This window comes from Salvelinus fontinalis, chromosome 39, assembly GCF_029448725.1.
Source record: "Salvelinus fontinalis isolate EN_2023a chromosome 39, ASM2944872v1, whole genome shotgun sequence".
Classification (NCBI taxonomy): Eukaryota; Metazoa; Chordata; class Actinopteri; order Salmoniformes; family Salmonidae; genus Salvelinus; species Salvelinus fontinalis.
The window spans coordinates 9,590,184-9,616,128 of NC_074703.1; the positions used below are offsets into that span (position 1 = coordinate 9,590,184).

General features: G+C 44.2%; 1 protein-coding gene and 1 non-coding gene across 2 annotated transcripts in view; one reads left to right on the forward strand and one right to left on the reverse strand.

Annotated features, from left to right (window-relative positions):
- The first annotated feature begins 11,700 nt into the window (after positions 1-11,700).
- On the forward strand, positions 11,701-11,777 carry trnaa-agc (transfer RNA alanine (anticodon AGC)). Its single transcript has one exon. It is a non-coding gene; the product is annotated as a tRNA-Ala (tRNA).
- A 3,816-nt stretch (positions 11,778-15,593) lies between these two features.
- The window catches only part of cradd (CASP2 and RIPK1 domain containing adaptor with death domain), a 30,881-nt gene continuing 20,529 nt past the window's right edge, over positions 15,594-25,945 (reverse strand). The window contains exon 2 of the mRNA XM_055905227.1: positions 15,594-17,880. Coding sequence (XP_055761202.1) covers positions 17,585-17,880 — 296 coding nt within the window. The 3' untranslated portion in view covers positions 15,594-17,584. The remainder of the gene's footprint in view (positions 17,881-25,945) is intronic.

Genomic DNA, 25,945 nt, shown 5'->3' on the forward strand with positions numbered 1-25,945 from the left:
AAACCAGTAATTAAAGTTGTACTCCAGATGTTAAACCAGGACTTAAAGTCCTACTCCAGATGTTAAACCAGTAATTAAAGTTGTACTCCAGATGTTAAACCAGGACTTAAAGTCCTACTCCAGATGTTAAACCATGACTTAAAGTCCTACTCCAGATGTTAAACCAGGACTTAAAGTCCTACTCCAGATGTTAAACCAGGACTTAAAGTCCTACTCCAGATGTTAAAACAGGACTTAAAGTCCTACTCCAGATGTTAAACCATGACTTAAAGTCCTACTCCAGATGTTAAACCATGACTTAAAGTCCTACTCCAGATGTTAAACCATGACTTAAAGTCCTACTCCAGATGTTAAACCAGAACTTAAAGTCCTACTCCAGTCTCCTTTCTTCTTCTTCCTGTGGTTTTCCGGCAGACTAGATGCTTTGTTGCTGTATTGGTACCTGTCACAGTTCGGAAAGTGCATTGCACATTCGTTCACAAGAAAAGGGAAATGGGGAAAAAAGTAAACGTCACCATAATCTAACCCTATATACACAACACTATCACCAATACACCCCACCACCCCTTCCCACTACAGATCACACACCAGGCCGTCCGCATGGGAGGCTGGAACCCCTTCTCTTCTGCACTAAAATCTCTGACACACCAAAAACTTCTCTGTTGCTGCTACTACCAATTCAATCTTCTGGGATTTCCTTTTCATCTGTTCGGTACAATGAATGACCATTGCAATAAACATTCTGCATCAAAACTCAGAAGGACAGACAGGGTCTTCATAGTCTCGATCTTGCCACTGGGTGTGAGTGTGAAACTGTGTCCATGTGTGGCGTCAATATGCGTGTTTTTGTTTTACATGTGTGTGTGTATGTGTGTGTTAGAGTGTCAGTGTAGTATGTGTGAGTGTGTGGGTAGTCCAGTAAGTGTGCATAGAGCCGGTGCAACAGAGTCAGTACAGAGTACTCCCACTGGGCCAGAGTCATCTCGGGCATTTTCCTGATCATTGGCGTGAGGCTCGGAAGCCTTCAACTCACCTGTCGGTGCAGGTTCTTCTTCACTTCTATCAGGTTCAATTTAAAGTTCACTATCCGTCGACTGTTCAGGGTTTCAGGAGTGTAACATGTATTTATCTCTTCTGTACTTGACTCAAAGGAGAAAGTACTCTGCTTGTATTTCACAGATTCTAGCCGTCCGCCATCTTCCTCGCCTGGGCCTCCGACAGTCCCAACTAGTAGTTGCAAGTCAAGTCTCCAGTCTCCTTTTCACCTCATTTAATGCTTGATTTACTTAAAGGTTTAATGCAGCCGTTCTTATCTAAATATCAAATCATTTCTGGGTAACAATTAAGTACCTTACTGTGATTTCTTTTCAATTAAAATGGTCAAAAAGTAACAAAAATAGCTTAGCAAAGACCAATTTCTCAAGCAAGAATTTTGCTTGAGAAATGGGCTCGCTCTAAGCCCGGTTTTTCAGGGATTCCCACCAGCAACCCTCCTGTTGCCGGCTCACTCTAAGCCTGGTTTTTCAGTCGGAGCTGGGATTCGCACCAGCAACCCTGCTGTTGCTGGCCCACTTCTCTAACCGCTAAGCTACCTGCCACCACCAGGGTCCATTTGGAATGGGGCATCAGTTGGCTATTTGTGGAGTCTCCGACTTTTGTAATTTCCCATACCTAACCACCCAGCCATGGAGCGATGCAGTCACCATGGCAACAGTAATGACCACATCCCGGGACTCTCCCTATGTGGAAAGATCAACACGGGAACGATTGCCTCGTTCTGAGATTCCAAGGAGTTTTCAAATGTTTATTTCATTCTAGTGCTGTTCTAGGAAGTCGCCGGCCATCACAGTGTCTGAAATGGAGCATTGATTAGAGTAGTTGTTCAGGTTAGACTAGACACACACACACACATGGCTGCACGGAGGCCAACAACCACACACACAGGCCTTGGCCTAAAGATGTGTTCACCCATGTGACAGATGTAGCCTACTCTCCCAGAGTTCACCATTAAAAAAAGGTTATTATAATATACGTAGGCTTACATTGAGATCCTGATGAATCACCTGTTTAACTGTGATGTTAAGCCTTATATGTGAGGGAGATAACATTAGATCTGCAACATTAGTCTATTTGTTCTAATGAAACTCTTATCCACTATTCCATTTTGTAGGCTGCATGTATTTCCAGCACAAACCAGGGCCTGAATGAGTGAATCACAAAGGACACTCTTCGAAATTGATCTCAGATGACGCAGGTTCCTTCCAGTCCTAATGGCCTATTTCATCGCCTGGGCAGACTACACTTTTCAAGGCACTTAACAGTAGTTATAGCCCACCATATAAAGTGTTACTCTCAGGGAACTCAGCCGGGGGAAGGAGGTCCGTCGGCAGCCAGGGCAGCGTGGGTCCAGCCTCCTCAGAGAGAGAAAGAGAGAGAGAGAGAGAGAAGACAACTCACCCTGACCCAGTGGAGAAATCCCTCTGCTGAGAGAGACAGCTGCTTCCAATAACTCCACATAATACCTGTAATTTGCCCATGGGGCTGAGGCAGGCTGGGGTAGGCCTATGCTTCTTCTGAAAATAAGGGCTACTGGTCAATGATTTCTCTACCTTTCCTTGCTGCTCTGCTGCAGTATTTCTCAGATGTCCCTGGTACAGGAGGAGGAATTCATTATTCACTTACTGTAATTTCTATTTTCAAATTTCCCTTACATAACCATTACACACACATTTTCCCCTGATGTAAGTGCACGGCCTCAAAATTGACCTTCTTCAGATGCTCTGAGGTTTGGGTTTCTATCAATGCTGAGCTGTGTGACCCACTGACACACAGCATCAACAATGGATCTCCTCCAGTTACAAAATCTATAAATAAGTGTGTGTGTGTGTGTGTGTTTGTAGATGTCGGTGTGTGGTCTCATGCATTTGTCACCTTTGCATACGTTTGGATTTGTGTGTGTGATCGTTCTTGTCTGAGTGTCTGTGAGGATGTTATTTATGCACAGTACTGTATGTCTGTGTGAGAGAATGCAGGATCAATTATGCATATGAGCCCGTCGGTCAATGTGTGTGTGTGTGTGTGTGTGTGTGTGTGTGTGTGTGTGTGTGTGTGTGTGTGTGTGTGTGTGTGTGTGTGTGTGTGTGTGTGTGTGTGTGTGTGTGTGTGTGTGTGTGTGTGTGTGTGTGTGTGTGTGTGTGTGTGTAGTTTATGCGAGGTGGAAACGTGGGAGTGTAGAACAGTGCTGTCTGAGACGTGGTTACCCCAGTGGTGTGTGTTGTCAAGTTTAAGAGCTGAATAAAGATTCCCTTCTTCCTCACGCTACGGCACCATATGGAATATTCTCTTCTTGTACAATTCACCCTTTCCTATTTAAATCAGAAAACATAGTCATAACACAACATACAGTTAAGAAGGTACAAAAATAAATAGACACTACTATTTAATAATGTTTGTGTAGCCTATGCTAAGTGCAGTGTATATCGTACACAGACTACTAATACTCTTACCCAGGGGATAAGGATTCTTTATAATACAAATTTTTTCTCCCCAATTTCGATCTTGTCTCGTTGCTGGAACTCCCCAACGGGCTTGGAAGGTAAAGGTCGAAAAAAACTTGCCAAACCGCGCTTCTTAACACCCGCCCGCTTAACCTGGAAGCAAGACGCGCCAATGTGTCAGAGGAAACACCGTTCACCTGACAACCGAGGTCAGCCTGCAGGCACCCGGCCCGCCACAAGGAGTCGCTAGAGCACGATGAGGCAAGTAAAGCCCCACCGGCCAAACCCTCCCCTATCCTGGACGACGCTGGGCCAATTGTGCGCTGCCCTATGGGACTCCCGGTCAGTGCCTTAGACCGCCGCGCCACTCGGGAGGCCCTCTTTATTATACTCCTATTAGTGTTTAGTATCACGGTGTACCCCATCATTGACCCCCACTCACAGGGGAGAACCAGAGGACTGAGGATTGTCACCGTCTGTCACTCTATGTGAAGATAGGGTGTGTGTGGGTGTGTAACCTAAACAACAAATTCATAGATACTCAAACACGTTCTTGGGACTGTTGTGGTCGCACGAATTGAACTGGGACATGTAGATTCCAGGAAAACATTTGAAGAGAAAATAAGAAAATAATGTAATTGAATTGGGACTGTAAAACTGAGTTTGTATTTACCCGAAGGCAAGCACACTTATCAGGAGTCGTCTGTACCGCACAATCAAGCTAACTCATTCAGCTGGATCACTAATCAGATAGCAGTTCATCTGAGTCTTTTCCAGATACAGAAGGAACTGTTCCCTGAAACCTATCAGGATAATAAAACGTGAGTTGGAAAGCTGACTAATTCGGAGAAAACATCCCGTTGGGATTTAAACAGATGAGGACGTAATTGCACACTGAGCCAAACGTGTCTAACACGCAGCCACTTTTCTCTTCCTCTTCCTCTTCCTCCCTCTATTCATCCCCCCTCTCTCTTTTCCCTTTCCCTCGGGGTCAGGGAAGCAGGCCAGGAGCCGACAGACGCACCAATTAAAGCGAGAGCTTGTCTGGAAGCCAACAAACAGGTTTTTACTGACGTCCAATTTAAATCTCAATAATTCTCCATCACACCTCATAGGGTTAGATCCTTCAGAGCCCGCAATCTTCTGAACAGGGAGAGTAAGAAAGGAGGAGGAGGGAGTGACGCTTCAGTCTGCCTTGTGCACAAAGAACAGATGGAGAGAGAGAGAAAGAAGGGAACGGTCTGGAAGAACAATGGGGTTGATGAATGCCAAAACCAAAGCACGTGAAGTGGAGGAGAGAGGGAAGGAGACAGAGGATATGAAAGTGATTAGGAGGGAAGGGAGAGACAGGGGGACAGGAAAGAGAACACAGTATGAACCGATTCATGACTGGCCAAACTCACATCCAGCATTAAGATATGGTTGATCTCTAAAAGGGAGGAGAAAGAGAGGGCAGGGGAAAAAGGAGAGAGGGCAATCTCTGTGTCCCATCTCAGTGAAATCCACTGCCAAATATTTAGAGGGAAAGCCTTGTGGTATCAGATACCTCAACATGGCCCGGATCCATCTAACCTAGTTTAGGCTAGCCACTCATTTACAGGGAATTAGCCGAGTTACATTTAAATACACTACTTGATATGGGTCTGGTATCATCAGAGGCGTCATGAACAAGATATCGAATTTGGTCATCCGTGCCTGAGAGAAAAGTAGGTGCAGTGTGCCTACCCGGGGCCATTACATGGCAACAGTACATGTGGTTATGCTATATGTTCAGTTCAGTTACAGTTACATTTGGCATCAGGAAAGTCAGTCGTACAACTGAATGCATTCAACTGAAATGTGACTTTCGCATTTAACCCAACCCCTCTGAATCAGAGGGCTGCCTTAATCGACATCCACGTCTTTGGCGCCCGGGGAACAGTGGGTTAACTGCCTTGCTCAGGAGCAGAACAACAGAATTTGACCTTGACAGCTCTGGGATTTGAGCCAGCAACCCTTTGATTACTGGATCAACGCTCCTACCTGCCAGGCTACCTACAACTAACACACATCACATGTAAACATACCTAGCTAATGCGCTTGACTGTGTTTCTGTGTACACACTAGACTACTAATACTCTTACTCAGGGGATAGGGATTCTTTATAATACTCTTATTAGTGTTGTGTCATGGTGTCATGGTCACCCCCACAGGGCAGATAGAGAGACATGATTGGACTGCGGATTGTCACCGACTGTCTGTCTTTCTCTGTGAGGTTAGGGTGAGTGTGTGTGATGGCGATGTGTGTGTACGTAAATGATGCAAATGTATGAGTGCATTTGTGTGTGTGCGGGTGGTTGAAAATACGTGGAATCAGGTATGATTTAATGTGTGTGTCTGTCAGAGTGTGTGATTGAATTACTGTGTGTGTGTGTATATGTCCTAGCTGCCGCATGGCAGCGTAGCCTGTGGATGGATTCTGGCTGGCTGGCACTTTGCCACTTCCCTCTAATCAGGCTTCTGGGAAAGCCGTTTCCAGGCGCCGACTAGGGCATTCTGGGAAGCGGTCGCTAGGTAATCCCGCTGAAATTCCTCCCATGATTTCTGGCCTCCTTCGGCACTGTAAGGAGACACCCTCTCCTGGCCCGGGTTAATCAACAAGACAGCGGTGTGTGTATGTGCGCATGTATGAGAGGTAGAGTAGCTGTGTTTCGGTCTGTACTGTACGAGTGCTTTATTTATTTATTTTATTTTATTTAACCAGGAAGGGCTCATTGAGATTTTACATCTCTTTTTCAGGAGCATCCTGGTCAAGATAGGCAGCACCAAGTCATTACACAATTGCAGACAGACAACATGAAAAACTACAAGTAATCTAGTAAAAATTCACAAGAGTATAACAAAATCAAAAACAGCTAATTAAAAACATTGACAGGTCAGGGAATCAGTCTCAAAATCCTTCATCAGTGATTTAAAAACACCAATCGGGACAAGTTCTTCCATTTTAAAAGTATTTTGTAAGGCGTTCCAAGCAGATGGCGCAGAGAACATAAAAGCAAATTCAGTTTGGACATTTGGAACAGTTAGCAGGATAAAGTCCTGCGAACAAAGAGAGTACCCACCACATTTTTGAACAATAAAAATGCCCAAATAAAATGGTAGTAAAACCAAAATGGCTTTGTTAATAAAAGTATACCAGTGACTGAGCCTACGAGTGACTAGAGAAGGCCAGCCAACCCTGGTATATAAAGTGCAGTGGTGCGTAAGGGTTTTGCAGTTTAAAATAAATCTCAGTGCCCCATGGTAAAGGGTGTCAATTGATCTCAAACACTGAGCGGAAGCATTCATATATAAAATATCCCCACAGTCTAGTAAAGGCATAAATGTAGCTGATACTAGCCTCCTTCTGGCTTCAAAAGAAAAACAGGCCTTATTCCTCAAATAAAATCCCAACTTCAGCTTCAATTTAATGTGAATGCGAGTGTGTGTGTTTGTATGTATGCATGTATATGTGAGGGGGTGAGTGTTTAAGAGACACTGTAGTATTGCTTCAGCACAGAGTTTTACTGGGAAGGCAGATGCACTTCTGGGAAGCTGGGTTCGCGGTGGCATGGGACCAGAAAACAAGCATTGAAGACAAAACACGAATTCATTTACATCTATTCTGCTGCTTCTTTTCGAGATCTAGAGTCCGCCGCTGAAAACGAGTTTCTCCCCGTCCATTTTGTATTTTGTAAATCCTAGAGGAAGCATGACTGAAATTACTGCATTATTTGTTAATGTAAACAGACACAACAAAGCAAATATTAATCTCCGTTTTTGGGCATGTGCTCGGTCATGTGGCCCTAGGTATTGTACAGACTGTGAGTGTGCTTACTGCTCATTAAACACATGAGGAGATCTGAAGAGGTGTTGCGTAACATTTCTCCTAACTCCTTCACCCCTCCCCCTCTTCTTTGTACTCTCCCTCTTTTTCCTTGTACTTCCTGGGTTGGGAGGTTTTAAATATAGCCTCCAGCTTTGAACAGATTAGAATGAATATCCGCTCAAACAAAAACAGTCCCCTCTATGTGTGTTTGGTTATTGTATGACTGCTTCTAAACCATCCTGAACTGTATACACACCGTATACGCACCGTATACGCACCGTATACGCACCGTATACACACCGTATACACACCGTATACTACGCAAAGTTCACTGAACTCTAGACTTCATTCAGGCCTTATGTGTGGAGTAGAAGGGGTGGGGAGGTGCATAAATCATGAAGCAAATCTCCAACAGGTCTAATGTATAGAAAATAACACGGTGTCAGTGGACGACTATGATTTAGACGGTGATTTAGAACAGAGTGCACACCAGCGGGAGCCGCAGTCGTAGACTGATATACAGCCGTTCCACTGAGGGAGGGATGCGTAATGGAGGGAGTGGATGAGTTCTTCAGAGATGGGAGATATGGTCCAGGAAAGAATGCTGGGCTCACACAAACACACGGCCACGTGGTGGGGTGACTAGAGCTAGGTACTCAGAAGTAGAGGAATGGGTTGTGGGGTGAGGCACACCCTTAAAACCACACACTAAACCAACACTCCGATCAGCCAGTCTCACCCAGAACTGACACACACACACGCCTTAACCCAGAACAGAGAAGCACACACACATAGCTGAGTGTGTGTATTGTGTATGAATGAAGCTTACGAAGCGTCTCTTCACGAGGTACTGTATTTGTTATTTGTACAGTTGCTGAATTGCACCTTGCAGTGCAAAGCAAACATAAGTGTGAACAGGTGCTTTGAGAAGAGCAACGTTTGTGTCCATGTGAGAGTGGCACAAATGTCGAAACTTGACTCTGGACATTTGCCATGCTCTACAATTTGAGCTGGTTTAGCTATCTTGTTTGTTTTTGAGCCGGGTCTGGTTACACACAGACACTCTCACTTTTCCTCTCTCTCTTGGTTCGGGTCTTATTTCCTGTTATTCTAGAGCTGTGCTCCCTGTTGGTTTCTCTCTAATTACAGGGTGGGGAGAACTAAGGTTTCTCTCCTCAGCTTCGTAAGTGTGGCCTCTGTGTGTGTGGGTAGTTGACACAACTGATCCAGAGAATGTGGATGTGTTTCAGAGAGTGTGTGTGTGTGTGTGTGTGTGTGTGTGTGTGTGCCCACATGATTTCCTCTCTGTGAAAGGACCTTTGATACCCGTTGAAGCTTGTGTCCTCAAACGAACTCACACAAAATCCCTGTCAATAAACACATCAAGGCCCAAGTCCTAACTTGAGATTAGGGACAGTTTGAAATGTCCTGAGGTGGGGGGGCTGGTCCAAAATAGGAGACGGTTCTCTGACTTTTTGGGGCTTTTGGGAGGGTAGTGCACTTTTTCCCTGATTTACATTCACCATTTTTCAGGTTTTATTATTTCATGTCTTCCATATAGAAACATTTCCTCATTTGCTTGCATGCACCTCCCCTATCAAGGTGTTTTGGTACTTCCCTTATGCACTATGCTTTTCCGTGTGCTTACTATACGACAGGTCAATATGGTCTACCAGTCAACTATCTATCCTGCCCTCTATCCATGGTGACAATGGTGTTAGGTGGATCGTTTGTCCAGATCTGCATTCAGTTAACTAGCAATCATATCACACATACAGTGCCTTTGGAAAGTATTCAGACCCTTTGACTTTTTCCACCTTGTTTTGTTACAGCCTTATTTTAAATTGATTAAATAGCTTTTTTCCCTCATCAATCTACACACAATTCTCCCATTCTTCTCTGCAGATCCTCTCAAGCTCTGTCAGGTTGGATGGGGAGCGTTGCTGCACAACTATTGTCAGGTCTCTGCAGAGATGTTCGAATGGGTTCAAGTTCGGGCTCTGGCTGGGCCACTCAAGGACTTTCAGAGTCCCGAAGCCACTCCTGCGTTGTCTTGGCTGTGTGGTTAGGGTTGTTGTCCTGTTGGAAGGTAAACCTTCGCCCCAGTCGGAAGTCCTGAGCACTCTGGAGCAGGTTTTCATCAATAATCTCTCTGTTCTTTGCTCCGTTCATCTTTCCCTCGATCGTGACTAGTCTCCCAGTCTTTGCAGCTGAAAAACACCCCCACAGCATGATGTGGCCACCACCATGCTTCACCATAGGGATGATGCCAAGTTTCTTCCAGACGTGATGCTTGGCATTCAGGCCAAAGAGTTCAATCTTAGTTTCATCAGACATGAGAATCTTGTTTGTCATTTTGAGTCTTTAGGTGCCTTTTGGCAAACTCCAAGTGGGCTGTCGTGCCTTCTACTGAGGGCTTCTGTCTAGTCACTCTACCATCTACCTGATTGGTGGAGTGCTGCAGAGATGGTTGTGCTTCTGGAAGGTTCTCCCATCTCCACAGAGTAACTCTAGAGCTCTGTCAGAGTGACCATCAGGTTCTTGGTCACCTCTCTGATCAAGAGCCTTCTCCCTCAATTGCTCAGTTTGGCCGGGAGGACAGCTCTAGGAAGTCTTGGTGGTTCCAAACTTCTTCCATTTAAGAATGATGGAGGCCACTGTGTTCTTGGGGACCTTCAATGCTGCAGACATTTTTGGTACACTTCCCCAGATATGTGCCTCGACCCAATCCTGTCTCGGAGCTCTACGGACAATTCCTTCGACCTCATGGCTTGGTTTTTGCTCTGATATGAACCGTGACACCTTATATAGAGAGGTGTGTGCGCCTTTCCAAATCATGTCCAATCAATTGAATTTACAACAGGATTGACAACATCTCAAGGATGATGAACAGAAACAGAATGCACCTGAGCTAAAGTGAGTCTCATAGCGAAGGGTCTGAATACATATGTAAATTAAGGTATTTGTTTTTCATTTTTTTATACATTTGCAAAAAAATTAAAATACAAAACCTGTTTTTGCTTTGTCATGATTGGGTATTGTGTGTAGATTGCTGAGGATTATTATTATTTTTATCCATTTTAGAATAAGGCTGTAACGTAACAATACTTTCCGAAGGCTCTGTAAAATCCTTCAAATCTGAACCAAATGTTCTATATAAATACACAAGATAGAAGAATAGCTGATAGGCAGTGGAGGCCATGTTCTTCATTGCGCATGAAAGAACAGGGAAGAAACACAGCTCAAAAAGCTCCCCTATTGATCTTGTTTAGGGACCATAACATGATCCTACCTAGACTACCCTACAACACCAGAATCCAATGAATAAATTGCATTATTGTTTTCAAGTGAGTACAGTTGAGTACATTTCTACTCTAGGCTGTAAACTGCAGTGAAAATGACATTTGTCATACAGTTCTCTCTGCTACCGCATGGAAAGCTGTAGCGATGCACCAAGTCTGGAACCAGCATGGCCCTGGCCTGAACAGCTTTAACCCCCAAGATTGCTAAATATACTGAACAAAAATATAAACACAACATGTAAAGTTTTGGTCCCATGATTCATGAGCTGAAATAAACGTCCCAGAAATGATCCATACGCACAAAGCTTATTTCTCACAAATGTTGTGAACTAATTTGTTTACATCCCTGTTAGTGAGCATTTTATCATTTGTCAAGATAATCCATCCACCTGACAGGTGTAGCATTTCAAGAAGCTGATTAAACAGCAATGCCACAAATGTCTCAAGTTTTGAGGGAGCGTGCAATTGGCCTGCTGACTGCAGGAATGTCCACCAAAGCTGTTCCCTGAGAATTTAATATTAATTTCTCTACCATAAACTGCCTCCACTGTCGTTTTAGAGAATTTGGCAATACGTCCAACCGGCCTCACAACTACCAACCACGTGTATCCACATCTGCGGGATCGTCAAGATGGGGAGCTGAGGAGTATTTTTTGTCTGCAATAAAGCCCTTTTGAGGGGAAAAACTCATTCCGATTGGCTGGGCCTGGCTCCCCCAGTGGGTGGGCCTATGCCCTCCCAGGCCACCCCCTTGTCTGCGCCCCTATCCAGTCATGGGAAATCCATAGATTAGGGCTTAATTTATAATTGACTGATTTCCTTACATGAACTGTAACTCAGCAAAATCTTTGAAATTGTTGTTTCTTTTTGTTCAGTATAGTTAGTTAAATAGTTCATCAAATAGCTACCTGGACTATCTGCATTGACCCCTTTTGCACAAACTTTGACTCATCACATATGCTGCTGCTACTGTTCACTATTGGTCACTTTATTCCAAGTAATGTGTACATATCTACCTCAATTACCTCATTCCCCTGCACATCAATTTGGTACTGGTACCCGTGTGACTCAGTTGGTAGAGTATGGCGCTAGCAACGCCAGGGTTGTGGGTTCGAATCCCACGGGGGACCGGTATGAAAAAAAAGAATGTATCCACTCACTACTGTAAATTGTTCTGGATAAGTGCATCTGCTAAATGACTAAAATGTACCCCTTTTATATAGCCAAGTTATCGTCACTCATTGTGTATCTTTTCTTATTAAGGGTTTTACTTTTCTATTATTTCTCTATTTCCATTCTCCCTGCATTGTTGGATGTAACATTTAATTTTTAGTCCACACATGTTGTTTACAGAGCATGCAACAAATAAAATGTGATTTGATTGATTTGAATTATGGTGCAAAAGTCCTTTCATTCCATTTGGATCAGTTGTGGATTTACTCTCAACATATTATATTAAGGCACAGTAGTATTTCTGCTTCTGATAATGATGTGTTGTCTGCTGCCGATCATCATTCTCCCAAGTCGTCCTAGCATAGGCCTATGTGGGGCCCTACGCTCCCAGCAGGCACAGCTTTCAGGAAAGCTTAACAAGCGTTCTGCCTCCTTTCCGATCAGAGCGGCTATTCCTCGACCTAATGTTCAATATAGCCTAAATAAACTCAGCAAAAAAAGAAACGTCCTCTCACTGTCAACTGCGTTTATTTTCAGCAAACTTAACATGTGTAAATACTTGTATGAACATAACAAGATTCAACAACTGAGATATAAACTGAACAAGTTCCACACATACGTGACTAACATAAATGGTGTCCCTGTACAAGGGGGGGGGGGGAGTCAAAATCAAAAGTAACAGTCAGTATCTGGTGTTGCCACCAGCTGCATTAGTACTGCAGTGCATATCCTCCTTATGGACTGCACCAGATTTGCCAGTTCTTGCTGTGAGATGTTACCCCACTCTTCCACCAAGGCACCTGCAAGTTCACAGACATTTCTGGGGGAGAATTGCCCTAGCCCTCACCCTCCGATCCAACAGGTCTCAGATGTGCTCAATGGGATTGAGATCCGGGATCTTCGCTGGCCATGGCAGAACACTGACATGCCTGTCTTGCAGGAAATCACACACAGAACAAGCATTATGGCTGGTGGCATTGTCATGCTGGAGGGTCATGTCAGGATGAGCCTGCAGGAAAGGTACCACATGAGGGAGGAGGATGTCTTCATTGTAATGCACAGCGTTGAGATTGCCTGCAATGACAACAAGCTCAGTCCGATGATGCTGTGAGACACCGCCCCAGACCATGACGGACACTTCAGCTCCAAATCGGATCCCGCTCCAGAGAACAGGCCTCGGTGTAACGCTCATTCCTTCGAAGATAAACGTCAGAGAAGAGCACTTTTTGCCAGTCCTGTCTGGTCCAGCAATGGTGGGTTTGTGCCCATAGGTGACGTTGTTGCCGGTGATGTCTGGTGAGGACCTGCCTTACAACAGGCCTACAAGCCCTCAGTCCAGCCTGTCTCAGCCTATTGTAGACAGTCTGAGCACTGATGGAAAGATTGTGCGTTCCTGGTGTAACTCTGGCAGTTGTTGTTGCCATCCTGTACCTGTCCCACAGGTGTAATGTTTGGATGTACCAATCCTGTGCAGGTGTTGTTACACGTGGTCTGCCACTGCGAGGACGATCAGCTCTCCGTCCTGTCTCCCTATAGCGCTGTCTTAGGCATTTCACAGTACGGACATTGCAATTTATTGCCCTGGCCACATCTGCAGTCCTCATGCCTCCTTGCAGCATGCCTAAGGCACGTTCACACAGATGAGCAGGGACCCTGGGCATCTTTCTTTTGGTGTTTTTCAGAGTCAGTAGAAAGGCCTCTTTAGAGTCCTAAATGTTCATAACTGTGGCGTTAATTGCCTCCCGTCTGTAAGCTGTTAGTGTCTTAACTGCCGTTCCACAGGTGCATGTACATTCATTGTTTATGGTTCATTGAACAAGCATGGGAAACAGTGTTTAAACACTTTACAATGAAGACCTGTGAAGTTATTTGGATTTATATGAATTATCTTTGAAAGACAGGGTCCTGAAAAAGGGACGTTTCTTTTTTTGCTGAGTTTGTCATTTAACTTTGAAAATGTATTACTTTTTTGTGGCATTAACACAACTAGTAAAAATATTTTAATCTGATTAGGCTACTTCAAAAATCTCATGTAGGCTACCTGCTCACGTTCATCCACTCCCCTCAAAAATAACTCCCGCATCCAAACTGCGCAACGGCCATTCGATTAATCTGTTACAAAACACCAAACAGTTTAATGACATTCGGAGGCTGTCAAACCAAGCCTTCAATACTGAGTCTGGATACATTTTCTGTTTGTCAAGATTGTCAATCCCACAATCGAGTACGTCATACTTGATTTTGATGTTGAAAACGCAAAACATAATGAGCGTTCAAAGTCGGTAATTGTTATGCAATTATGCATTGCTTATTGGTTGTGTGGTGCATTGGCACAGAAACCTGTTGGTGGAAATGTTGTATTCATTATATAAATATAGCTGATCGTTGTCTGCAGCTGGCCCTGATCGTAATGTAACGATACAGGCAGGAAGGGTGAGCTTGTCCGTGGTGATCCGCGACCCCTCAACCTTCTGTCCTGTTAGCCCTGTGTGGCATCAACTGTCTCATCAACAATTATATTTTATGAGGGGGGGGGGGGGGGTGAGCACATTTTTTTTAACAATACCGTATGGGCCACAACCCTCTTCACAAAGTCACTAAAGACTAAATTGTAGTTACCTGCTTGTGCTGTGTTGTGACAACAGCAGCCAAAACGTCTTCCATTATTCAACACTCCCATCTAACAACTCCCCCACAGAGTTACCCAACATTCCTCCTGTTCCGTCTGCACTGACACAAATGTAAGGCAAAATGCTTGGCTGGAGTGATGTCAGCGTGCAGCGTTCCTAAGAGCATCCGGGAATGTAGTAGACAGTTGATGCCTGGCCTAGAATACCCTTGGATAGGTCAGAGGTCACCGTGGCTTTGTCTCAACCAACCAGGAGATGGATTTACGCTCAGGCCACGTGGTTCATGGCCTGTGATCCTCTGTGGTCGTGATGTGTCGGCGGACAAAGGCTGTGTGGGGTGTCTGACCTTCGCCTCCACAGCCACCACTCGCCAACCAGACCAGCAGATAGCGGAGACTGTGAAAGAACGGGAGGGTGAAAAAGATGGGGGTTGGATGTAGATATCTCAAGAGGACTGCCACACAACTGGGTCGTAGTCATTAGGGCACAGCCAAAAACAAGTGTTTATTAATGGACAAGTTCAGGGGAGGTAGTCCCTCCCACTTTCAGTCTGGTGCCTAATAAATACAAGTACAGAGGTAGGTAGTCTTTCCTCTCCCCCTTGAGCCTTGCTCAGTGACTAGCGTTTTGTAAAAAAAAAAAAAAAGAAAGTTTGATTGATTTGATTGCTGCCTACCTGTGCTAGCCTAGTTTCCCTGGCTGTGTGTTTCTGGGCCAGAATCAGAGCCAGGGAAACTAGGCTAACACAAAAACAGATGTGAAAACTCCCTGCAGCGAGGTGTGTAAGTGTACGTATGCGAGTCCCCTAGTCCAAGACGGCACTTGAGTTGTATTTCAAAGCTTTCCCAGGAACCCTGTGGCTTTTCATTCACAAAAAAAATAAAATGTAACAGACATTCATTTGTGTATCTGACTGTGCTATGAATTACCTTAAGCCTATCATAAATGATCCTATTAAGAATTATACTAGCATTGGCCGAGGTGCAGACAGAACTCCCACGTCGTGCAAGTCAGAGAAGAACGGGTGCTTTAAAAAATGTTCTCACATTTACATTAGAGTAGTTAGAGAATTTGTTTGGCATTAACCTTGCGGTCATGAACAGCAAGACACATGCAGATGAAACAGTATGGTCTTTGTTTTTACAACTAAACATTTGCAAATGAAACATCTTGTGAAATGGCCCTACATTAACAAATGGCAACATGACATCAAGACCAATAAAGTACTACATAAAAAAGGAAGTAATCACAGAGAAATGTACAATCATAGCATGCCATTTGAAGAGGAAAACAAATCCCATACCAGTTACATCTTAAAAAAAGGCAGACAAATATAGGATGCTTTTTCAAGGCAAATCATACGCAAAAAGTACAAGGATATAGTTAATGTACAAACGCCTTTAATTCCAGCTCCACGTGGGAAAAAATCCTGGAGAGTGCTTGTTGGGCATGCAGCCTTGACCTTGAGGCATTTCCATTTGATAAAAACTGACTGCAGCAGTGGCTGTTGTTGCGGTCCATTAATGTCCCTGATTCATTGTGACGTAATGTTACAACAATATGTTGTGAAAATAAGACCAGACGTTATGCAATACTATATACTAAAATACTATCAGTGGATTTGTTTTCCACAGAGTGAATGTCGCAACGCCATCGTGTTTGTTTACTTTTCAGGGACTGAGTGACTGACAAAAGGCGTGTCTTTAGGAGTGTGTGTAGGCCTGCATGGTTTCAAAATCGGCTTATTCTAATCTTACAATAACAAATCAGTGTCCTCTGTCCTTGTACCTCCAGTCTGGCATCAATCACTATCAAGAGATACTGAACGTTACGGATTATCCTCCTATCAAGTCTAGTGACAAACAGTACACAACAGTTTCCCCAAAATAAAACACTGGAAATCATGTGTATTACAGAAAAGGTAAAAACATAATTACGCTAAGCATTGTGTTAATTACTCTAAACTGAATATTAACTTTATATGTCCCTATTACAACACACACACAGGGCCAGGCCAATGACACATCTCGCTCAGGGTTTCTGTTAGCCGGTAATAGCCAGAACTTGGCCTATACATTTTTGTATAGGCCAATAATATATCCCTGGTCAATTGTCCTGGAAAATAAGAAAAAATCCCATTGCGAAATAATGCTTTTTAGCCTCTTCATTGATGGAAATACATTTGACTGGTCATATTTACCGTTCACTAGGTTATTTAGCAGAATTTAGTGGAATTATGTTGGCAAAATGTGTAGGCTACAGTATATTTGTTATGCATCTTATTTATCACACCCGTACAGCATATAGAGCCTTTGAGCTGCTGCCGCGTCACACACACACCACTTGGCAATGAGCTGGAGGCGCTATGCATTTCATTTTAATACATATGAGGCACGTCTTACCTTTCCTCAAAGTAGCCTATTCCATCGCTTTCTACATTTCTAATGGACATTTTTCATCTCCGTCACATGAAACTGCTCAAGTGTGTGGTGCCCTTCTGACAACGGTGTTTTCCCGCTAATTGCATTATGGAAGGAACGTTCATGAGTAGCCTACTGCCTTGTGCACATTGCTGAGCTTATCATGTGAAGAAATAATAGTTCCCCCGCGTTATAAGCTAAACTTTCTGTTGTGTTGCGTCACTCTCATTGTTTTTAACGTTGTTTTTTTATGTAGCCTAAGCCTACTGGTTGTATGATTTTGGGCTACATCTCACAACTGTCCCAGATTCATATTAGAATAGACTATTTCTCAACCACCTGACCAATAGAATAGGTTAACTATTCTACTATGGGGGATAGTAGATTGACAGGCTAGTGATGTTGCTGTTAGTTGTCTTGTTGGCTGAGGAAAAGCAAATGCGGACACTTATAACTTCATTGTTGTATCCTCGACTTGCATGTTCTGTTAATATGAATTACCGTGATGCATGTCATTCTGAGCACTGTGGGTGGACACCCTAATCAGGTTATGCATCCAATGCATTTGGGTCCGGCAGATCTCAAATGTCTGGTAAAAAAAAGCTGCCGGTCACATGTCCAGCGCCACATTTTCCTATCAGAAACCCTGGTCTGGCTTAGCTAATGGCTGTCATCCAATTAGGATTTCATCCATGATACAGTGTGTTCTCTCCCCTCACTGAAACACCTCGTCCAGGGTAGAGGGGTGGACGTCAGTGGACTTCAGGCTCTGGAGCAGCCTGTGGACTGTAGCGCTCCTCCCCTGGCGCTGCCTCCACTGGATCAGCCCTGCTAGCACCTGCCCGTGCAAGCTCAGAGGGTGGTCGGCACGGCAACGGTACAGCGCCCCCGTGGAGAGGCCCAGGTCGAGGAGAACCGACTCCCACTCTGAACCGAGACGGGATGCCAGCCGGGACAACTGTCTGTCGGACGGGACTGCTCGGAGCGTCACCTCTGGAATGTTCCACTCATCTTTGGAAGGGAAGGAGGGAAACACAGAGAAAAGAGATGGGAAGAAGAGCGAGGTGGAGGGAGAAATGGGTGGAGGGAGAGAGAGACAGTATCAATATCCATTTAATAAAACCACGTCGCTGATTCATTGTGACGTAATGTTACAACAATAGGTTGTGAAAATAAGACTAGACGTTACGTAATTCCATGTCCATTTTTTGGACATGAAAGAAAAAAACAATACTATCAGCTAATTTGTTGACTGATAATGACCTCCATTTAGGAGAGAGGGAACGAGAGCGAGATAGGCCTAGAAAACAGAGCGAGGGGCCTCCCGGGTGGTGCAGTGGTCTAGAGCACTGCATCGCAGTGCTAGCTGCGCCACCAGAGTCTCTGGGTTCGCGCCCAGGCTCTGTCGCAGCCGGCCGCGACCGGGAGGTCCGTGGGGCGACGCACAATTGGCTTAGCGTCGTCCGGGTTAGGGAGCGTTTGGCCGGTAGGGATATTCTTGTCTCATCGCGCTCCAGCGACTCCTGTGGCGGGCCGGGCGCAGTACGCGCTAACCGAGGGGGGCGGGTGCACGGTGTTTCCTCTGACACATTGGTGCGGCTGACTTCCGGGTTGGAGGCGCGCTGTGTTAAGAAGCAGTGCGGCTTGGTTGGGTTGTGCTTCGGAGGACGCATGGCTTTCGACCTTCGTCTCTCCCGAGCCCGTACGGGAGTTGTAGCGATGAGACAAGATAGTAATTACTAGCGATTGGATACCACGAAAATTGGGGAGAAAATGGGATAACATTTTATTTTAAAAAAGAAGAAAAAAAAAGAAAACAGAGCGAGATATTGTGGTGTTTTTCATCTGAAACGTGTTGCATAACAGGAGGTGGGCAGATCAGGAACACTTAACCGCTGTTCCTGGAAACCACTTTTTATAATAGTCACACCAAAACCACATCAAATACCTGGTCATCTATCTCTGGCTGAGAGGAGGTGGGGAGATGGAGAGCAGGCAGGTTTAAAAATACATGTGTTCTTAAAAAATTGTCCTGTAGTTCTGTAGACCTGGGCTATACACTTCTCCCCACGTTCATTTCTCTCCCTCTTCTTCTCTCCACAATATTCATCTATCCGAAACCAGGTTTCCATCCAACCTTTTTCATGCGAGTAAAGTACATGTCGGATAAATAAATTTAAAAAGCCACGACAGGCCTGATGAAAACCGCAAACGTCTGTAAAAACGTTCCAAATGTCGACAAGACAAAATATGCTAGGTGGGATCATTTTGTGTCTAAAATGTATTATGTGAGAAATGGTGGTGGAAATGCCTTAGTACGCAAATATCGATACAATAACCAGTCATTTCGAAGTAAACTTGGAGTGACGCAGGATGTTCTGTGGTCCTCCTACTACAGCTCAGGATGTTCTGTGGTCCTCCTACTACAGCTCAGGATGTTCTGTGGTCCTCCTACTACAGCTCAGGATGTTCTGTGGTCCTCCTACTACAGCTCAGGATGTTCTGTGGTCCTCCTACTACAGCTCAGGATGTTCTGTGGTCCTCCTACTACAGCTCAGGATGTTCTGTGGTCCTCCTACTACAGCTCAGGATGTTCTGTGGTCCTCCTACTACAGCTCAGGATGTTCTGTGGTCCTCCTACTACAGCTCAGGATGTTCTGTGGTCCTCCTACTACAGCTCAGGATGTTCTGTGGTCCTCCTACTACAGCTCAGGATGTTCTGTGGTCCTCCTACTACAGCTCAGGATGTTCTGTGGTCCTCCTACTACAGCTCAGGAAAGCCTACAGTTTATTAGGTTACAGATGAAATAAGTGACGATGAACTCCACAGGGTGGTGAAAGTGCACAGTGATGATCTTGATGCTCCTTTCCAATAAATATTGAGGGTCTGATTCGGGTGACATGATGATCAATGCGTGGCTGCCATTTGACATATGAAAGTCCATAATAATGTTATAATGTAGGCTGACCCACCTACACTGTACCTGAGAGCTGTTGACTAGAGCACACTTACCAAGACCAGTGGTCACATTTGCTTTGTGTGCCAAAACCATTTAACTTGTATTTTTTTATTTGGCATATGGGAATTCAACTGCAAACGTTTAAAAAAAATGTTATGTGCACTGTGCTACGTCATCACGCACAACCTTTTATCCGCAACAAGTCAATCTGATGGAAACAAGTGTCTGCTGGGAAAACCTGCATATTGGTTTTTATGCAAATTTTAGAATATCTGCATGAAAATCGGTCGTCAATTGGATGGAAAACTAGCTTGGAAACCACAGTCGAGTATCCAAAACCAATCTCTCTCTCTGGCTGATGGGAATGGGATATCGTAGATGTGGCAGGAGCGCTGCAGTCGACTCGCTTCAAAATATAGTCAGTTATTTGTCACCTATGGATGGTCTTCTTGCCCAGCCGGTAAGGGGCTGAGGGTAACTGTCCTTGGAGAGGGTATGAAATGGTGCACACATGGAGGTGACTGGGTTTGCATGGTAAACAAACATGCTTTGGGGACAGCTGTATATCATGCATTGTATGTATAGAGCAGGTCAAGGTCCAGCCATGTTACGTTCAGTTTGGCAGGTATGGTGGAACCAATGACACAGATGGATGTGGGGCTGTTATGAGACGGTATAAGGAGGTGTACGGTCAGTGAGTTTGGGGCAGTACAGTGAGTCAATAGCTCATCAGTTGTCTCTCCTCCGCACTCTATTCCTCTTTCCCCCCGCTCTCCTCCCTGCTTAGGCCTATATCCCCAATTCCCTCCCTTCTACTCCCTCTAGTTTTAGGAATCTTTTGCTCTCCTCCCTCAGTCTACCTCAGGCTCCCTCCACTCAGTGCTGATAGTGCCAGTTGCTCTCTTGACCCCTCAGACAAAAGGGATCACTGTGCAGGGCTGTGTCACTGCACTCCGAGCCCCCATACAAGAGGATTTCATAACCCTGCCCAACTCACAGATTACGCACGAACACACACAGGTAATGGGGATTTTCCAGGTGAATTAAGGAAGTTACAGATGAAGTAAATCAATATAGTTTAATACAGTTGCAACAGGGAGACACCTCCAGCAGAGAAGCAGGCCCTTATATTCTAATCTCACAGCACCAATGTTCTGTAAACACCCGCGGAGAGGCTTGTAGGAAGTCACAACATCAGCTGCTACAGAATCAGTGTCCCAGAATACAATAACAATCAACGTCCTCTGTCCTCATACCTCCAGTCTGGCGTCAATCACTCTCATATGAACAATCCATAACATTCAGTATCAAGTCTAGTGACCATCAACCAGAACACAAATGAGTGTCCCAAATTTAAAAAAAAACCCCACTGAAAATCATGCATATTACACAAAAGGAAAACATTAATCAAATTAAACACAATGCTTATCTATCTTAAATTTCCCCAACACACACACAGGGCCAGGCCCATGACATGTCTGGCTGTCATCCGACTAATGGACAGTTAAGAACTCAGAGGCGCGATAAGGTCAACACACAAACTGATCCCCGTCCCCCTATTGAAATGATATGGCCAAGCAGCTCAGAGGGACAATTAGGATTTCACCCATGATCATCCATCCATGCTATCATCCATGCCGTCATCCGCTTTGGGAATCCAACATGCTGAGAAGAAACGACAGAGTTTGAGCTAATACTCCTAACTCCTATAAGCTGGAGGAGGGGGGTTCCAGTTCCTAAAGGTCACGGGAGGTCATGTGTCGAGTTCCCAAAAGAGTGGCTGACGGAACTGCCAAACATGACACTGCCAGTTAATGAGAGTAGGCGTTCTAATGCTCCTGCTAGGACACTGCATCTGATAGTGTGCGGCTACTTTCTTTTTCAAAGATCTTTCATTGATCAACATTTCTTACTATTGAAGAAGAGGCCTCGTGGGATAGCTAGCAGCTGACACACTAGGCTAAGCAACTCAAACCTGGGTAACAACGCCCGGGAACACCTTTAACACAGTGTCACAAGTGAGACAGTAGGACTCTGAAGTACATAATGTTCCCTAATGCATGCCAAGAACGGTTCGGCCCAACCAAGCCAGGCCTTCATCTGTTCGCTAACAAAGGGGACACACACACAGAAACTCAGAGGGAGGGCACACGGGGAGAGATTCTGACAGGGCTGTGTGAGAGACGGCTGTTACAACTAAACAAAACCTTTTTCCCCCTGAAAACCCATTTGCTGAAAGGCGCGTAGGCTAACAGTTAAGATGCTGGGAGCTTTTGAGAAATAGGCCTTCACTGGAGAGAGAGAGAGAGAAAGAGAGTAGGTCGAGAGGGAGAGCAAGAGAGATTGTAACCAAATAAGGTGCTATGGGAGAAAAAAAACTGAACACTTTTCTAGGAATCGCCTCTGAGAAGAGCAGGCGGTCCAACCTTACCTTCTCTCACACACTGATGAGGAGGGGGGCAGGGCATGCTGACGTGTAACTGAAATAAACCAGAGTATTTGGAAGTGTATGAGCCCATTGGACAGTAGTCCCGGTAGGTAAGGGGTGGGTGGCGATGCCTAGTTCATTCTACATAGTAAAACCCAACATCACCACAATGTTTCCATATTTTAATAACCAACTAACTCAGATCCATTCATCTAAGTTCAAATAGTTCCATTCATTTTGTTCAATTCCATTTTTATCTCAGTTAATAGCACCTACACTGCAACGTAATAATGAAGGGATGAACGATGACTAAAAGCCTGAACCCAAAACCTGAGTAGTCAAAGAAAACAATCCAAAAAGGTACAGGACTCTCACCAAACTACCTGGTTCATGGCTAGACAGACCGACAGAGACAAAGTGAGTGGGAGTAATGTGTGTGTGTGTGTGTGTGTGTGTAACCCCTGTGTGGAGGCCTAAAATAATCATGATTTTCTCCTCTAGCGCAGAGGGCTGTTTCCAGGAAAGTTTCCCGTGTCCTCATGTGACTCCGATGCCTTGTCAGGACACAAATGTTTGGTGCTGCCTTTTAGAAATGGTTTTATCTTAGTTAAAATGACTTCATGGCAGCCAGTGCAGCTGTGTGTTGCCAATTTGGGCACAGTTGGCCATTTAAACTAGTTCTGGCCGTACACGCAGCTTATTAAACTATTCAGCACAATGTACTGTATGTTTGTAACAGCTGCATTTAAAATGTAGCCTCCACAATAATGGATCATATTTTTTATTCAATTTAAAGTTAAGTTCTTGTTTTTCAATCAACCCACAAAACACATTCACAGATGAGACTTTAAAAAAACAATAAAAAATAACTTGCAATAGCACTATCAAGGTTCTTATTAGCTATTTCCAGCGTTAGCTGAGACGACGAGCAAATAATTTGTTTTTACAACACCTTACACAACATGTATCTGCTCATTTCCCTAATCCTCCCCCTTCACTCTGTCCAATTTGAAATATATTTGAGTAGTGGAGACCAGAGTCTATCAAACTTGGGCCGTCTCTTGTGAAGGTCATCAGTGAGCTTTTCAAGAGGGAGAAAGTCAACAATCTGGTCAATCCACATTTTAAATGTAGGAGAGGTATTAGAGGCCCACAATAGAAGAATACATTTCTTAGCAAAGTATGTAATAGTCATAAACAAATTTTCTGTCAGGATCAAGAACAAAGTCCTGCTGGGCATTAAGAAGATAGATACACGGTGTCATATCAAACTGTACATCTAGTATTTTCTGTGCAGCAGTATGTATAGATTGCCAAAATCTGGCACTCTCTCTACAGCTCCAAAATACATGCATATAGGTTCCACTTTCAGAGGTACATCTTTTACAGTTAGGAGAAATGTTTGTTTTCATTCTATGGAGTCTCATTGGAGTGTAATAAAATTTGTACAAAAATGTGTAATTAGATTCTTTCATTTTTACATTAGTAGAGGAGCAGTATACCCCGTCGCAAACCTCCGCCCATAACTCATCACTGATAGTCAGACCAAGGTCCTTTTCCCAGATTATTTTCAAAGGAGTAAAAGAGGAGCCCCCTTTCCTCAGAAAGAAGTCTATAGATAGATTTTGACATATGTGTGCTGTATGTAGCAAGAAGGGTTTCAACTTCATTCAGCTGAGCTCTAAACCTCCTCTTGGAAGCAAATGAGGAATTTACTAATTTGAAGATATTTAAAAAAAAAAATTGGATCTTGGCACATTGAATTCACCGCAGAGCTCTTGAAAGGATTTCAGTGTAGTGGTTTTCTGATGAAATAGGTCTGAAAAGGTCCTGATTCCTAGAGGATGCCAAAGGTTAAAGTTGGCATCACTCAGGGCGTTTGGCAAGTCTGGTTTGCATACTATAGGCGAGTGAGAACATATTTGGGAGGAAATGCCCAGATTTCTTAGTCCCTCCACCCTAGTAGGGTGCTATAAATCACAAAAGGTTTTGGCTGTGTTGCACACTTCACTGAAGTTATTAATGAATGTAATTGAGCTTAGGGGCAATGAACCACAGGATTGGGCTTCTATCTGAATCCAAGTTGAGTCTTGTCTGTTTGTGATCCATGTTAGCATGTTGCAGATTTGGGCAGACCAGTAGTACAATTGAAGGGAGTGAAGGGCAAGACCACCCTAGGATTCAGGTTTTCGATAGAGTGGAGAACTTGATCCTAGGTTTTTTATTGCCCCATATAAATTTGGTGATGTTTTGGTTAGTTGTTTTGAAAAAGGAAACTGGGAGATAGCATGGGAGCATCTGAAATAAATAGTTCAGTCTAGGGAGGATGTTCATACGGATGACATTAATTCTTCCGACTAAGCTAATTGGGAGGGAGATCCAGGTTTGGAGATCGTTCTCGATTCAATCCAGGAGTGGAAGCTAATATTCCTTTAAAAGGCTATTCAGATCTGGTGTTATGAAGATCCCAAGATATTGTAACCCCTGTGTCTTCGATTGGAATGGACAGAGAGTGTCTTCATAGAGCTGGTGAGTAAGATTGAGAGGGCAAACAGTGGATTTGTTAAAAATTTATTCTATATCCTGAAAACTTGGCATAGTGAGCAATTGTGTCTAAAATAGGAGGGATTTCTCAGGGTTGGATATGTAGAGCGAGACATCATCCGCGTAGAGTGAAATCTTGTGCTGCAGGCCGCCTGCAGAAATACCCATAATACTTGGATTGCTCCTTATCAACTCTGCCAGAGGCTCCGCCCCCAACAAGTAGAGCAGGGGGGACAGCGAGCACCCTTGTCTTGTGCCCCGTCCCCAAAGGGAATCTGTCAGAGTTCAGTCCGTTAGAAGTCACCATAGCATTTGGATGAGAGTATAGTGATTTGATCCATTTAATAAAGTTTGAGCCCATATTGAACTTTTCTAAGACAGAACAGAAAGCTCCACTCCATCCTGTCGAACACCTTCTCAGCGTCCAGTGAAGCCAGCAGGACAGGGGTCTCCTGTGCATTTACTTGATCTATAATATAAAAAAAACGGCAAATGTTATCAGAAGAGTATCTATCTCTAATATATTCAGTTTGGTCCGCTTTTATTATTTTGGGAAGAAGTGTTTAGTCTAGTCTTTTGGCGAGCAATTTGGTAATTATTTTGTAGTCGAAATCCAACAAGCTTATGGGCTGGAAGGACGAGCAGGATAGAGGGTCCGTGTCTTTTTTGAGCAACACTAATGTGAGCATAAAGTCTGGGAGAGCTCTGTTTTTGCAAAAATCATCCAGCATTGGCATGAAAATAGGGCTAAGCTGGGGCCAAAAAGCTTTGTAGAACTCTCTGGGGAATCCATCTGGGCCTGGGGATTTATTAGATGGCATGTAGGTAATTGCCTCCAGGACCTTGTCAGGAGTGAAGGGGGAGTTGAGATCTTCTTGGTCGGTCTCTGATAGTTTAGGTAGCGAGATTCCCTCTAGGAAGGAATGGAGTTCTGCCTTCGTATGTTCTCTCTCAGAAGTATATAGTTTGCAGTAAAAATCATGAAAAGTTAAATTTATATTTTTTGGGTCATATGTGACCTCGTCCTCTGCTGTTCAGATAGCCATGATTGTACGCACTGCTCTGACTGCTCTTTTATAAATTGGTAAGCAAACAATCTACTAGGCCTATTGCTATACTCATCGTATTTCTGTTTAGTAAAGAA